This window comes from Schistocerca nitens, chromosome 9 (assembly GCF_023898315.1).
Source record: "Schistocerca nitens isolate TAMUIC-IGC-003100 chromosome 9, iqSchNite1.1, whole genome shotgun sequence".
Taxonomy (NCBI): domain Eukaryota; kingdom Metazoa; phylum Arthropoda; class Insecta; order Orthoptera; family Acrididae; genus Schistocerca; species Schistocerca nitens.
This window is the reverse complement of record NC_064622.1, coordinates 40,809,925-40,826,974: the sequence shown is the minus strand read 5'-3', so window position 1 is coordinate 40,826,974 and position 17,050 is coordinate 40,809,925. Positions and strand designations below refer to the sequence as shown.

The window sequence follows — 17,050 nt, the reverse complement described above, 5'->3', positions numbered from 1 at the left end:
ATTACCACACTACATTGATCGACAAGTGACTGGACAGAAGCTTTCGACCCACTTAGCAGTTCTACATAGGACCAGAATCTTCTTGGGATCTTGGCAAGATCTTTCGCTAAGGTATTACAGTGGTAGTTGATATATATGCTCCACACATCATCCTTTTCACAGAATAATGAAACCCTGCAAACTTTTGCCTGTCGTCATTTGCGCATCCTCTTTTGAACCAAGAGGGGAAGAGTCTTCACTCCCTCAGAATTTTCCAAATTTTGTTATTAAACCACATTGCATCTTTTCTGTTCTTAATCCACTTACTCCATATTTCTCCAGAGCACAATTTACAATCTGTGTAAACTTTGCCCATAATTACTGTGTTCACTATATTGGAACCCATTTATGTCCCATCATTACCTAAGTGAGATCCCAACAACTCTATCTGTTCTTTCTAACAAAAATATCCTTCTAACACTCTTGGTTCATTTATTAACTTTAGAAATCACTGTCAGTATGATGACATCATAATCATTAATACTTGCCTTTATACTGACACCATCAGTAAAGTCAGGTCTGTTTGTAGCTACAAGGTCTAAAATATTTTCATTGTGTGTAGGCTCTCTAAATAGCTGCTGAAGATAGTTTTCAGACAACTGTGTTCAAAAGTCCTTCACAAGACTGCCTGCCTGTGCACCTTGCAATGAATCCACAGATATCTCAGTCTATACTTGTTAGGTTAAAGTTGCCTCCACTTAATATTATATGATCAGAGTGTAGACCTTCTTGAAATGACACAACTATGACAGAAGTGTATAAAACATTGAACAGTTAACTTGATTTCACACATACATGTTACAAGTCTCCAGATAACTTCACAGCCACACTCAAATTCAACCTCAAAACAGAGAATATTTTTGTCGACTGCAGTGAACACAATCCCTTTGACTGTGTCTAATCTCTCTTTTCAATATATGTTCCATGACTCGCTAAATATTTCTTAACCGTCTTAACAGAATGGGTGACGATCACAGCATTCCAGTCTCGTCTGTCTTCTGGCTACTTGATACTGTTTCCTGTTGCATCTGCAAACTGCATCCATGGCAGACCCTCTTCTTGAAGGTAGCACACTGCCACAGACTTCGTTTGTCATGGGACTCCAGCTCAATTCTGCTGTATCGGCCCCTCTGCAGCTGGCCTCCAGGGTTGATTGTCTCTGGGACTCTGAGGATTCAACAGCAGCCTGCAGAGCCCCAATGGCCCGCAGTGGCTCGCACTCAGTGAACTACTTCAATCTGCCACCTTTCTCAACCCACACTAAGGGGATAAAACTTTTTACCATACGTGTGTGCCTACACAGACTGCGCAACAACTGCAGCACACCACCTCTCGCAGGTGACAGCGAGGTGGCACAGAGGTAAACATACTGGACTTGCACCCCAGAAGGACAATGGTTCAAACCCGTGTCCGGCCACCCTGATTTAGGTTTTACACAATTTCCCTAAATCGCTTTAGGCAAATGCCAGGATGGTTCCTTCGAAAGGGCACAGGTGACTTTCTTCCCCATCCTTCCCTAATCCGATGGGACCGATGACCTCACTGTTTGGTCCCCTCCACTAAATCGACCAACCAACCTCCCAGATGACCTAGCTGCAGGCGTAGTACATTTCCAGCACAGACATCTGCAAGCCAGCACAACAATGACAACAACAACAAACACAATGTGACTTGATGTTGTTGTTGATGTTGTGGTCTTCAGTCCTGAGACTCGTTTGATGCAGCTCTCCATGCTACTCTATCCTGTGCAAGCTTCTTAATCTCGCAGTACTTACTGCAACCTACATCCTTCTGAATCTGCTTTGTGTATTCATCTCTTGGTCTCCCTGTATGATTTTTACCCTCCACACTGCCCTCCAATGCTAAATTTGTGATCCCTTGATGCCTCAGAACATGTCCTACCAACCGGTCCCTTCTTCTTGTCAAGTTGTGCCACAAACTCCTCTTCTCTCCAATTCTATTCAATACCTCCTCATTAGTTATGTGATCTACTCATATAATCTTCAGCATTCTTCTGTAGCACCACATTTCGAATGCTTCTATTCTCTTCTTGTCCAAACTATTTATCGTCCATGTTTCACTTCCACACATGGCTACACTCCATACAAATACTTTCAGAAACGACTTCCTGACACTTAAATCTATACTCAATGTTAACAAATTTCTCTTCTTCAGAAACACTTTCCTTGCCATTGCCAGTCTCTACATTTTATATCCTCTCTACTTCGACCATCATCAGTTATTTTGCTCCCCAAATAGCAAATTTCCTTTACTACTTTAAGTGTCATTTCCTAATCTAATTCTCTCAGCATCACCCGGCTTAATTTGACTACATTCCATTATCCTCATTTTGCTTTTGTTGATGTTCATCTTATATCCTCCTTTCAAGACACTGTCCATTCCATTCAACTGCTCTTCAAACTCCTTTGCTGTCTCTGACAGAATTACAATGTCATCGGCGAACCTCAAAGTTTTTATTTCTTCTCCATGGATTTTAATACCTACTCCAAAGTTTTCTTTTGTTTCCTTTACTGCTTGCTCAATATACAGATTGAATAATATTGGGGAGAGGCTACAACCCTGTCTCACTCCCTTCCCAACCGCTGCTTCCCTTTCATGCCCCTCGACTCTTGTATTGCCATGTGGTTTGTGTACAAATTGTAAATAGCCTTTCGCTCCCTGTATTTTACCCCTACCCCCTTTAGAACTTGAAAGAGAGTATTCCAGTCAACATTGTCAAAAGCTGTACCGCTGGGAATTCAGGATGTTACCACTGTAGGAACTACTCTTATCGCACATGGGACTATTTCCCCTCAGCACTGTATACCTCTGCCTCAGCAGTACTTAGGCTGGAACACGACCTCCGAGAAGCCGGTCACTGTTGAGAGACCATTCTGCAGTTCCTCATTTGGAACAGCTCCCGACCAGTGTGCCGACCCTGGATGGACCTTCACATCCAGGTGAACCTGACTTGAAGAGATAGGCTTCATGCTATGGCTCACTGTTTTAGGGTTTCATTATGAACCTTCCAATGAAGTTACTTGATAGTGTTACCTTTCCTTGTAACTCCAATCAGAGTTGTGCAGTAACAGGTAATGTTACCTCTTCTTGTAATGGTATCCCAAATAAACAAGGTATAATTTCCAATCCACTTGACTGCTGTTATTTTCGGAGTGCACCACACATGCTGGACAGTTTGTAGTTGCAGAAAAGTACAACACGAAGAGGATGTCTGATCACAGTGTAGGTGCATACACTGCAATATGTATGCCATGAACTGCAGCACTAGATCTATCATTTCTACACATTATGAAGCAGAAAAATATTATTACATTCTATATTTTAATTTTAGAATTTTTTCTTAGTTAAAAATTTAATTCCTCTATAATTTAGTTGAAACTGCATTTAAGTTTAGACCTACGCTACTAGATAGGTATAGATTAGGGGCAGCCAAGATTCCAGCTCACAGGCCGTGCCATAGCACTTAGCCTCGTTGCACATTTCCCTAATCACCATGCTGCACTATCTGAACAGGAGGAGGGGAAAGAGATGGGAAACTGTGAACATGCCACATTTAAATGCCAGTACAGTAACACTGTGTATTATACATTTAAGTTCTCAACAATGTAGATAACAAACAAATTTCAAGTATTAGTTAATTATTTTTGGTGTACTGAAGCCTAATTTTTATCTGGTACAAACTGTTGGCATACAGGCAGATGCAGAGAATTACACAGATTTTCGCACTCAAGCTGCCACGTCATCACAACTTACAGAGATTCATAATCGAAAAGAGGTCTTTCACACAAATATGTCAATTGAAACAATGTAGCACTTTTGCAACTGCATTATGGACATGGGCCAACAGCCTTGCCACATCCGGTGATGCCTGAGGGCTGAGGATAACACTGCAGCCGGGCACTACCATTGGGCTTTCGAGGACTATTCGGACGGTGTTTGATTTCATTTTTAAGTATGGACACATGAAAACTCTTACCTGAGAAAAGCAATCTAGACATCCGGGACAGTTTTTAAGTAAAAGGCTTGGTCATTAAAATGGGAATTACCTTACAGATCAATCAGTTACATCTGCACATGCACAGGCAGCAAATTGTCTCAAAAACTGATGTAAGATTGACAGAGTCCTCAAAATGTTTATGAAGCTGTCCTTGTAATTTTTTCAAAACAGTAGTGAGCTTTAGGGAACTGGCTTGTGTCTGTCAAACTGTGTCTCTTCTATAGTGCAATTTTCTTTTTAAATGCATACCCATCAAATCTGAAAGAAGTTGTTTCTCACCTTGCAGTGTCTTACTTTGGGCAGTGTGTAGTGAAGTCCACTCAAAAGGCGAGGTCTGCCATCCATTCCAAATGTTCTAATTTTCATCCAGCACTCCTTTTTCCTTCATAAACTCAACAACAGTGAGTTTTATATCAAAAAACCATTCCAGTAATGTCTGCTGAATTAACCAATATAAAACTTCCTGGAAGATTAAAACTGTGTGCCGGACCGAGATTCTAACTTGGGACCTTTGCCTTTCGCAGGCAAGTGCTCTACCAACTGAGCTACCCAAGCACGACTCACGCCCCGTCCTCACAGCTTTACTTCTGCCAGTACCTCGTCTCCTACCTTCCAAACTTAACAGAAGCTCTCCTGCGAACCTTGCAGAACTAGCGCTCCTGAAAGAAAGGATATTGCGGAGACATGGCTTAGCCACAGCCTGGGGGATGCTTCCAGAATGAGATTTTCACTCTGCAGTGGAGTGTGCGCTGATATGAAACTTCCTGGCCAAGTTCGAGTCTCAGTCCGGCACACAGTTTTAATCTGCCAGGAAGTTTCATATCAGTGCACACTCCACTGCAGAGTGAAAATCTCATTCTGTTAACCAATATACTTTCCAATATATATAAAGTCTCCATACTCTTCATTCAGTTCCATTGAAAACTGTTTCACTGTCATCATAATAATGCATGTGACTCCATAAATTCTACTATTCATAACATCAATGCCACATGCCTGCAAATCTACCTTCATCTTCTTGATGTACTGAACAATGAATCCCATCTGTCAATCACTACAATGTTTTACTCTTTCATTGTCAACTAAATCTTTAAATTCTTTGTGCATTGTGCAGTAATATCATTTTGAAACAAACTGCATAATGTTTACTGAGAATTCTCATCCCTCTCCTCTGTAATCCTGTGAATGAGCTGTGCTTGATACTGCCTGTTGGGTAGATGTGCCATATATGGTTTAGGATTCTTATCTAAAAGAATTTTCCCCACAGTCAGTCATTCCTTCTCATCCCATTTGGTAAGTCTCCCCAGCATGGGGTTCTGGATGACTTTTCCGTTAACTCACCTCATTTCCTCAACATCACCAGCCCTTTTCCTTCATCCCTCTTTCTTTCCCTTCAACCCTTCCAGCAGAAGTAGTCACTGGCTTCTAAAGCTAGCACATTTCCACAACTTATGCACCTTTTCTCATGCCACCACATGGCGAATAGACCTTTTTAACAACTGAATTATATAAGATTTTCAAAAAATGATTTTTCATTAAAATATGAAAAGCATAGATTGTTACTCACCACATAGAGCATGCATTGATTGGCAGCCATGCACATTCAAAAGGACTCTCAGATATTATTCACTATTGGACTCAGCCCATCATAGATGTAGACACAACAAAACACATACACACCTGCACAAAATGGTCACTGTTGTCTCCAGTGCTAACGCCCAACTGTGACTGTATCCAAGGAGAGCAGTGATCTTTGCTGGGGTGGGTAGTGAGGGTGCACAAGAGACTTGGGGCAGGGAGGGTGAGAGGCATCAGGCTAGAGGTAAGGGAAGATGCTAGTCCTGCCTGTGGGAGTATACTGGGACATGGTGTGGACAAGCTAGTGGACTGTTAGGTGCACCAATGGGAGGCTGTAAGATGTGCTGTGAGGGCCAAAAGGGGGAGAGGAAAGAAGCAGAAAAGGGGAAAGGACTATCGATGTGCACTGGGCATATAGAAGGGTGAATGAGGCTGGAATTGGAATAGGGAAGAAGGCAGGCAGGGAGAGGATAGGGACTGATGAAGTTTGAGGCAGGGGAGGGATTACAGGAACAAACACTATACTGCTGGGAGAGTTCCCGTCAGTGCAGTTCAGAAAGTTTCAACACTCATACAGAATGATAAGTACATTAACAAATTTGATCTTCAAACATAAATCAGTAATAAGATAACTCTGAGAAGTCAGCTGAGATTTAGAGAGACACATCTTAAAACAAGAAGCAGCAGAAATAGATGTGTTCAAAAACAAAGTATATGCAGTAACAGAATAAGTATGAAGTGGTTCAAGGAAACAAACAGGGGGAACAGATGAAAGACTATTGAAGGAAACCAAAAATGAGGCTTTAAAAATGCCACCTGGTCCTTAACTGGCCATAGTGAAAGGGGAGAGAGAAAAAAATTACTTAAAGTATTCAAAAATATATAAAAAACTTACAAGATTAAATAACTTTAAAAGTCTGGTACCACAGCTACCCAGAGGAGAATACTAAATTCTCAGATGCGTTCAATACCACTTCATCAACTCACAACCAAACTGTTACCGTCCAATCCAACCTAGACCTCAGACTACGTTACAGATCAGTCTTTCACCACAACTTACATTCCAAGAATTAATACGGACTAAAAAAAATAATGTCAGTGTTCTGTTCTCCTTCTGCTGCCCACTTGGTGGCATCACGTGGTACATCATCATCATCATGTTATGTGATGGAGATGATGATGATGATGATGATGATGATGATGATAGCTGATATTGGTAGGTTGCATACAGATGTACAGGGTGGTTATAATGAAATTTTCGCTACTTGGGACCATTCCCACTACAAACAAGTTATTGTAGGACAATGGAACATTTTTAAGGGGATACAGAAGAGAAATAATAAATAAACCACTGAAAGAAACACATTAAAAATTTCCACAAGAGGGTGACATTCGTTAATTGCCTATCATGTTTACATTCCAGTTTACAAATACTGCTCAATGTGATGACCATCTGCATCCAGAACAGTCTGGAACTGCACTAGAAATACCATTTCACAATTGTTCACTGCATATTTAAGAGATTAAGCATCATTTGCTATTTAATGAGAGTGCTTGAAAACTGTTGTTATAAGGATTGTGTAATTAATATTTATTATGCTAATATATATTCTATTCTGAAGTATAGGATCACTTTCTGGGGTAATTCACCATCCTGCCTAAAACCCTTCAGGATGCAAGAAAGGATAGTGAGAATCATGGCTGGAATAAAAAGGAACACACCCAAAGACCACTATTTAAAAGGACAGGGATTCTTCTTCTCCCATGTACTTAAATCTTTGTAAGTGCAATGTTTACTAAGAAATATGCAATAGCAGATCCTACTGTTCTCCTCAAAAATGAAGATCTGCATCGATGTAACACATGACAGAACACTGACTTTCACATGCTTAAAATAAAAACCAGTTTGTGCCAAAAGGGAACATTACACTATGGTAAAATTATTTACAGTCAGTAAGTTGCCAAAAGCAATTACAGTAATAAGTAATCTAAAAAATTTAAAACAGTATTAAAGGAATATCTATTAATGCATGCTTCTATAGCCTGGAAGAGGTTCTCCAAAATCTTTGAGAGCCTAGGAAAGTCAACGTTATGTGTATAAGCCACATTCTTTATAACTTACAAAAATATCATGTAAATATGAGTACTATGTGTAGCATGTAAAGACTTCAATTGTGTGTTTTGGGATCATGGTGCATTTTTTTTTTTACTGTTATATTTAGCTTGTCCCCTCCCGAAAACCCCAAATTTCCCACAGTTGTCCCATTAGTTTGATTGTATTTTAGGAGGGAGATGATATTGTCTTATTTTATATGTATTCTCATGTTTGTTGCTATGTGCATGTAGTGACATCATAGGTGCCATATTGGAGACACTTAGAATAGCCATTTCCACCACATTGATGACGTCATGGGTCAAAGCAGATGGGTGGAATTGCACACTTCCATAATACTGTCACCATAACAGTACCAGTTCTTAAATGGCAAGTCATGACACTAACACTATGCACTAACAATACAAATCCGGCAGTGGAAAGCCTGAACATCATTCCTACAAAGTTGGCTAAAACACATGGTAAATAGTTTTCTATCTACAATGGTTCAAATAGCACAAGTTTAATTATAACCACCCTGTATATATGCTACAGGCAATACATATTTTTAGGTTTCATCACTGAAGACAGTACTGATTATAAACAATCCCCAATGCATAGGTTTGTTAATAGGTCTTCAATTTACCTCAGTGGTTGGCAGGAACCTGCTCATGATCAGCTCACTGGCTTCATGAAACACAGCTCGTATCTCATGTTCAGCCACTCTTTCTCCCAATGCCACCACATCCTTTACCTCAACAGGAAGGCCATTGCATATAGGAATACAGGGAAGTGTGCCACTGATGGAATGATGCTGGCCTTTTCGCAGCTAAATGGTAACATCCTTCAACAGTTATGACATTCAGTAAGATCCAGCACAGAAAGGAGGTCAGCATTGCTCATAATGCCACCTGTCTTTCATTGCATTGCCATCACAGTCATGGGGCACAATCATTCCTATGGAACTGAACATGATTTAAGACGTTTCTTGCACTTCAGTAAATGGAAAGGATTGTCAAAAAATGCACACACCCCAGTGGACAAATTCAAAAGTTGGAAGATATAACAAAAGTAAAATCTACGCAAAGAACTAAGAGTGCTGCAGATGTCTACAAATTCGAAATTCATGTAAAAGCAAATGGAAATATTGCTAAGAAATAAAAAGTGATGTACTAATATCATTATATTTGCAGAAATATAATGACAAGAGATCCACAAAATTTTAGCAACAACATTCATTAATTTATGGAAAGGGAAACAATATTAAACACGGACATGAAAATGGTGCTAACAGCATTCAAAAACAGAATAAGTGCATTTAAAAAAACTGTGGCGACTTATAGCTATTCCAAATAAAATGTCTTTCAACAATTTCAAATCAAATAACAGTTTGAGAACAAAATAAAAAAAGAAGAGAAGATTCAAGTTCAGAGCAACAATATCACTACTATGAAAAGATTATATATATCAACAGTACAATGCGTTGGTTAATGTACATACCAGGCACTATAATAGTCAGCATATGCTAAAGAATATTAGTCGAACATTTTTTATGTTTTGCCCCCTCTTAATGAACAAGACACAAAACGCAAAAAAACTGTTGGGAGTAAGACAGAGACAAAATGAGAGGCCCAGTTAAGGCTAGAAGGAGAGAGCATTGGATGAACTTTAAGACAATATAATTGACATAATGCAATATCCTTCACTGGCGTATTAACAATCTGTATCATTTCAAAATACAAACATAACAGAACTATAAATTAGTTATGATCAAATGAGATGGTGCTGACCTCAGATTCTGGAGACTGAAGTTTATGCTCTTTCCAGCATCCTGATTTAGATTTCCCTAAATAACTCCAGACAAATGTCACAATGGTTCCTTCAACAAGGCCACAAACAACAACTGTCCTTTCCTCGATAAACACATATGACGTATGTTTTCAATGTAAAATGATCCTTGAATGAGTATATTACTAATATGAAAATATGACAAAATTTGTATATATAATACAGAAAATAAAAGCTAAGTAGTATAGGACATTATAAAACATGAAACTGTAAAATGCATACACAAGGCTAGTCAGTTTTTCAAACAGACCAGAGTTAGGACAAGGAACATAGCAGCACATTCATGGTCCATGAATCACCAGTAGGTGTCCTTGGAGTGAATAGCAAAGAAAAACAAGCAGTGTTTTACATTGTAAGTTATCTGGAGTAAATTGTGTTTAAATCAAAGAAAATTATACATTAGGGACCAACTGAATGAGGCAGTTAAGACACTTGTCTCATATGAGAGAGCTCTGTTCAGCCATCGTCATTTAGGTTTTCTGAGGGTTTCCTAATTCATTTCAGGTAAATGCCAGGATGATTCCCTCAAGGCCATGGCCAACCATGTGTCCTATCCTCACAAACGTATACTCATATATTCTGCATGTAAGTATATTTTGAGCTATTTATTTTCATTCTGTTATGAAGACAATTTCTATTTCAGTGTAAGAGAGCTCTGGATGGATGAACAAATAAAATATAATAATGCACAAATGAAAGATACTGTAGGAGTAGAACAACCGAAAACCTTCAGGAATTGGCAAATTATGTAAATGACTATTCCTCTGGTATTGTGGAGAGGCTGCAACAATATCTTCCTAAAACAGTGCAACACTGACAATTACTTACACAGCAAACAAAGTGATGATGAGACAGTACCCTCACTGTAACAGATAAACACCAGAATTCCTATTAGACAAAGAAAATGAAACCCTCAAAGATGTTTAAGGTTAAGTACTATGTGGTACATTAACATTCAACATAAAGAAAACAAACAGTAAGCACTTCAGCAAAAAGAGGGAAAAACAACTCTGTCACATTATGCGTAGATGAGAAATCTATGGATTGTGCTTGTTGTCCAAAATTTTCAGGGATGAATACCGATTGTTACTGAACACTGAAAGAACACACAAAGCTACTAGGGAAAAAACCAGCATGTTGTGTTCATGTGGTGCTATGTAACAGACAATCTGTTGTGGTGACATACTATTTCAAAAAACTCACTATGAAATTCTTTTCTGGGGACTGAAGACATGAAATATGGTCACAATTTTTAGACTGCAGAAAAGAGCTGAAGTTACATATTGCCTACCCACATGAAATCTCATTTGTGGTGACAGAATGATCTGTACCACACCTAAGGTCTACATTAGGAAATGTGAAGTGTGTTTTATTCATCTCATAACATACACAATTCCAGAACATATGTCTGATGTACAGGAGACATGTCAAGGTTACAATCTGCTTATTTAAAATTTTGTCACACTTACAATAATACTTTGTGGAGAGTTTACTTACTTGAAATTCGTCAAATTTACAGGATTTACATATACTATAACTATCACAAATTTTTATTCCATTTTAGGGATCAAGCTCAAAGTATCACTTTGTCCTTCATCAAATCTTCCACAGAGTAGTAGCATCGTTCAATTAGAAAATCATGTAACTTGCTTTTTAAAATATTTATCTCCATATTCATTATGTCTCACCCTTTTATTGTGTTGTGTATTTTCACGGCTATAACTGAGGAGTTTGAGCACACAGTTTTAAGCGATGAGAGACGAGCATAAAGTTCTCTTTATGTCTTGTGTCATGTTGTTGTTGTGGTCTTCAGTCCTGAGACTGGTTTGATGCAGCTCTCTATGCTACTCTATCCTGTGCAAGCTTCTTCATCTCCCAGTACCTACTGCAACCTACATCCTTCTGAATCTGCTTGGTGTATTCATCTCTTGGTCTCCCTCTACGATTTCTACCCTCCACGCTGCCCTCCAATACTAAATTGGTGATCCCTTGATGCCTCAGAACATGTCCTACCACCCGATCCCTTCTTCTAGTCAAGTTGTGCCACAAACTTCTCTTCTCCCCAATCCTATTCAACACCTCCTCATTAGTTATGTGATCTACCCATCTAATCTTCCCCATTCTTCTGTAGCACCACATTTCGAAAGCTTCTATTCTCTTCTTGTCTAAACTATTTATCGTCCATGTTTCACTTCCATACATGGCTACACTCCTTACAAATACTTTCAGAAACGACTTCCCGATATTTAAAACTATACTCGATGTTAACAAATTTCTCTTCTTCAGAAATGATTTCCTTGCCATTGCCAGTCTACCTTTTATATCCTCTCTACTTCGACCATCAGCAGTTATTTTGCTCCCCAAATAGCAAAACTCCTTTACTACTTTAAGTGTCTCATTTCCTAATCTAATTCCCCCAGCATCACACGACTTAATTCGACTACATTCCATTATCCTCGTTTAGTTTTTGTTGGCGTTCATCTTATACCCTCCTTTCAAGACACTATCCATTCCATTCAGCTGCTCTTCCAAGTCCTTTGCTGTCTCTGACAGAATTACAATGTCATCGGCGAACCTCAAAGTTTTTATTTCTTTTCCATGGATTTTAATACCTACTCCGAACTTTTCTTTTGTTTCCTTTACTGCTTGCTCAATATACAGATTGAATAACATCGGGGAGAGGCTACAACCCTGTCTTACCCCCTTCCCAACCACTGCTTCCCTTTCATGCCCCTCGACTCTTATAACTGCCATCTGGTTTCCGTACAAATTGTAAATAGCTTTTCGCTCCCTGTATTTTATCCCTGCCACCTTCAGAATTTGAAAGAGAGTATTCCACTCAACATTGTCAAAAGCTTTCTCTAAGTCTACAAATGCTAGAAACGTAGGTTTGCCTTTCCTTAATATAGCTTCTAAGATAAGCCGTAGGGTCAGTATTGCCTCACGTGTTCCAATATTTCTACGGAATCCAAACTGATCTTCCCCAAGGTCGACTTCTACTAATTTTTCCATTCGTCTGTAAAGAATTTGCGTTAGTATTTTGCAACCGTGACTTATTAAACTGATAGTTCAGTAATTTTCACATCTGTCAACACCTGCTTTCTTTGGGATTGGGATTATTATATTCTTCTTGAAGTCTGAGGGTATTTCGCCTGTCTCATACATCTTGGTCACCAGATGGTAGTTTTTTGTCAGGACTGGCCTTGTTTGGACTTAGGTCTTTCAGTGCTCTGTCAAACTCTTCGCGCAGTCTCGTATCTCCCATTTCATCTTCACCTACCTCCTCTTCCTTTTCCACAATATTGTCCTCAAGAACATCGCCCCTATATAGACCCTCTATATACTCCTTCCACCTTTCTGCTTTCCCTTCTTTGCTTAGAAGTGGGTTTCCATCTGACCTCTTGATATTCATGCAAGTGGTTCTCTTTTCTCCAAAGGTCTCTTTAATTTTCCTGTAGGCAGTATCTATCTTACCCCTCATGAGATAAGCCTCTAGATCCTTACATTTGTCCTCTAGCCATCCCTGCTTAGCCATTTTGCACTTCCTGTTGATCTCATTTTTGAGACGTTTGTATTCCTTTTTGCCTGCTTCACTTGCTGCATTTTTGTATTTTCTCCTTTCATCAATTAAATTCAGTATCTCTAAATTCAGTATCTCTTCTGTTACCCAAGGATTTCTACTAGCCCTCGTCTTTTTACCTACTTGATCCTCTGCTGCCTTCACTATTTCATTCCTCAAAGCTACCCATTCTTCTTCTATTGTTTTTCTTTCCCCCATTCCTCTCAATTGTTCCCTTATGCTCTCCCTGAAACTCTGTACAACCTCTGGTTCTTTCAGTTTATCCAGGTCCCATCTCCTTAAATTCCCACCTTTTTGCAGTTTCTTCAGTTTTAATCTACAGGTCATAACCAACAGATTGTGGTCAGAGTCCACATCTGCCCCTGGAAATGTCTTACAATTTAAAACCTGGTTCCTAAATCTCTGTCTTACCATTAGATAATCTATCTGATATCTTTTAGTATCTGCAGGGTTCTTCCATGCATACAACCTTCTTTCATGATTCTTGAACCAAGTGTTAGCTATGATTAAGTTATGCTCTGCACAAAATTCTACCAGGCAGCTTCTTTCATTTCTTACCCCCAATCCATATTCACCTACTACATTTCCTTCTCTCCCTTTTCCTATTACCGAATTCCAGTCACCCATGACTATTAAATTTTCGTCTCCCTTCACTATCTGAATAATTTCTTTTATTTCATGATACATTTCTTCAATTTCTTCGTCATCTGCAGAGCTAGTTGGCATATAAACTTGTACTACTGTAGTGGGTGTGGGCTTTGTGTCTATCTTGACCACAATAATGCGTTCACTATGCTGTTTGTAGTAGCTTACCTGCATTCCTGTTTTTTTTTTAAATTCATTATTAAACCTACTCCTGCATTACCCCTATTTGACTTTGTATTTATAACCCTGTATTCGCCTGACCAAAAGTCTTGTTCCTCCTGCCACCGAACTTCACTATTCCCACTATATCTAACTTTAACCTATCCATTTCCGTTTTTAAATTTTCTAACCTACCTGCCCAATTAAGGGATCTGACATTCCACTCTCCGATCCGTAGAACGCCAGTTTTCTTTCTCCTGTGGACGACGTCCTCCTGAGTAGTCCCCGCCCGGAGATCCGAATGGGGGACTATTTTACTTCCGGAATATTTTAACCAAGAGGACGCCATCATCATTAACCATACAGTAAAGCTGCATGCCCTCGGGAAAAATTACGGCTGTAGTTTCCCCTTGCTTTCATCCGTTCGCAGTACCAGCACAGCAAGGCCATTTTGGTTAATGTTGCAAGGCCAGATCAGTCAATCATCCAGACTGTTGCCCCTGCAACTACTGAAAAAGCTGCTGCCCCTCTTCAGGAACCACGCGTTTGTCTGGCCTCTCAACAGATACCCTTCCGTTGTGGTTGCACCTACAGTACGGCTATCTGTATCACTGAGGCACGCAAGCCTCCCCACCAACGGCAAGGTCCATGGTTCATGGGGGGGGGGGGTCTTGCGTCATATGAGTGTTCAAAATGAGTTTTTTTTAAATAGATCAGCTCTGCTGCATAGGAAAAGAACCACCTCAAAGATTTATAAAGAGGGGACAGTTAATATTTTTAGATCTTTAAATAATGGTCGACTGTGCTGAGCACATGCTGCGAATGATTCTTTTTCAAAACTTTAAAATTCGTGTGAAGGGACAATTTGGTTGTGAGTGAGCGAAGCCAACGAATGTGAAAGCAGAAATCTGGATGTGGTAACAAATTGACCAACAGTGAAGCCTTATGTTTATGTCCACACCATATTGAAAAATGTAAAACGGGAGGGCGGGTGCTGGCTCCAAGTTACATTTACCAAAAAAGAGGCAATAGAATTATAGCTCAAAGTAGTAATCAGACCCACTGTAAAGAACTATTTAAAAAACTGGTTTCCCTACTGCAACAAGTGAGTGCATCTACCAAACTTTTTTGGAAATCAAAGAAAACGTTACTAAGTATTTCACTATTAGTTGAATATATAATCATGGAACAAGAGCCAGTCTACTGGGCATATACTTGCCATGGAAAAACAAACAAAAAAACTCAAAACAGCATTTTCTATAAGAGAATAAAATTGATAAATTATCCAAGGAAATGTAAAAGATTACTAGTATACATCTGTTCAGAAACGCAGCTAAAACAGTCTTCATAAGTAACATATACCACAAACAGATTACTTAGAGTGTTCTGAGCAGTGATTAATAAAGAAAGGAGACGACTACAGCAACATTGTCACATTATAGTACATGATCACAATGCAATGCTTTTACAAGAATATCATGTGACAATACCTACAGTGACGATATTAAGTCTTGTTATTATCCTGCACTCGACATCTCACTCATTATTGGTGGGGGGGGGGGGGGGGGGGGGGGAGTGCTGAGTTTTTCAAGCAAACTGATGGCAGGAAGACAAGCATTAGTGTGTGTTTATGCATCTGGAGACAGTTTCCCAAACAGACTGGAGGGAGTGCAAAGGGCACTGCAGTGTTTTCACAGTCCAGGAGTAATCAGCAGGTGTTGTCAGTAGGCACCTTGATTTATATTATAAGTTATCTGACGAAAACTGCATGTAAATCGTAGTACAATGTACAACAGGAGCCATATGAATGAGGCAGTTCAGTTGTTATGATACTGACCGACCTCATATTTGGAAGGTTGGAGTTTGCTCTGGCCAGTCATCCTGGTTTAGGGTTTCGTAATTCATTTCCAGAATATGCCAGGATGAGTCCTTCATAAAGGCAAGGACTGGCCATCTGTCATACCCTCACAAAAAATTTATTTATGTATTCTATGTTTAAGACATTTTCATTGTATTAAGATAGCAAAGCAACCACTGAGAGATGGTCCCTGGAGAATAAATAAGTCAAATGTATGACATTTCTTACTATATGCCTACATTTGCTTCCCCACTAAGTTAGATGAACAGCAGAAATGCAAGATACAGAAAATAAGTAGAACTCGGAAAGCCTACAAATGGGACAGCAATACTTACCACATGAACACTTTTCGGGTCAGCTAACCAAGCATTGTACATTTCTTCCACATATACTGATGAAGTTCCATTGAGAAATGGTTCTGGTGAAACAGATGCACTGTAATTTCGGATGCTGGTAACTGACAGTGAGCTTGTAGCACTTCCTGAACGCAACAGCCACGCTGCATATCTTTCAAGTCCTGCAGCCCGTGGAATTAGTGGTGTGAGAGGTAACAGATTTATTAATACTGATCTCGCACGATGCATCTTGTTTTCCTGAAAAATGGAAGTAAAAAGAGAAATATTGCCTCTCGGATACGGCAAACGAATATGAAACATTAACTTATTCGTGTACGAGTAGTTTGTCCCAACAGCACATGGCAGTTGCAGCCGAGAGGGGTTGTAAGCAGTAAGAAAGAGGGTGTGCTTTCTACTTTTAAACAGACACGAATCGTATTCGGCACAGCGCACAAGTCAGGATATTTCATGAATCAAACACTTACAGAAAAACAAATGACACTGACATATGACAGTCGCGAAATACTAATTCTTTGACTACTATTTTCTTGTTTACGTTACAGTCTATGACACTCTATCACGTATTAGTCACTAAACGCCGGCTGCACTTCAATTCCGACAGTTCACACAGTGCGCTTAAGCGCGATAAGGAGCACCGGCGTTGCATCACCTTGTCAGGTTGCAGGCAGCCAATGGCTGGATGGCACCAGGTAGCCAATGACAACCTGTTAACGGGATGACGTTTAAATGCCGGAAAATACGAATAGCCCGCATCGTGTGAACAGTCTTTTCATCATTTCCTGCTTTATGACTAGTTTTTGACGAAGTTACCTTCATACGCGGGAAAGTGCGAAGTGCTAGTTTTGTTTCGATTGCTCTTCCTTCACTTTCTGTGTTA

The 17,050-nt window shown here is 39.6% G+C and overlaps 1 protein-coding gene across 1 annotated transcript in view; it reads right to left on the bottom strand.

Moving 5' to 3' along the window:
• LOC126203184 (2-oxoglutarate dehydrogenase complex component E1-like) overlaps positions 1 to 16,727 on the bottom strand; it is a 230,750-nt gene extending 214,023 nt beyond the window's left edge. Inside the window, exons 1-2 of the mRNA XM_049937426.1 lie at positions 16,638 to 16,727; positions 16,153 to 16,410 (exon numbers count right to left, since the gene is read on the bottom strand). Of these exons, the coding sequence (XP_049793383.1) occupies positions 16,153 to 16,401 (249 nt within the window). The 5' untranslated portion in view covers positions 16,402 to 16,410; positions 16,638 to 16,727. The remainder of the gene's footprint in view (positions 1 to 16,152; positions 16,411 to 16,637) is intronic.
• Between the last annotated feature and the right edge of the window lie 323 nt (positions 16,728 to 17,050).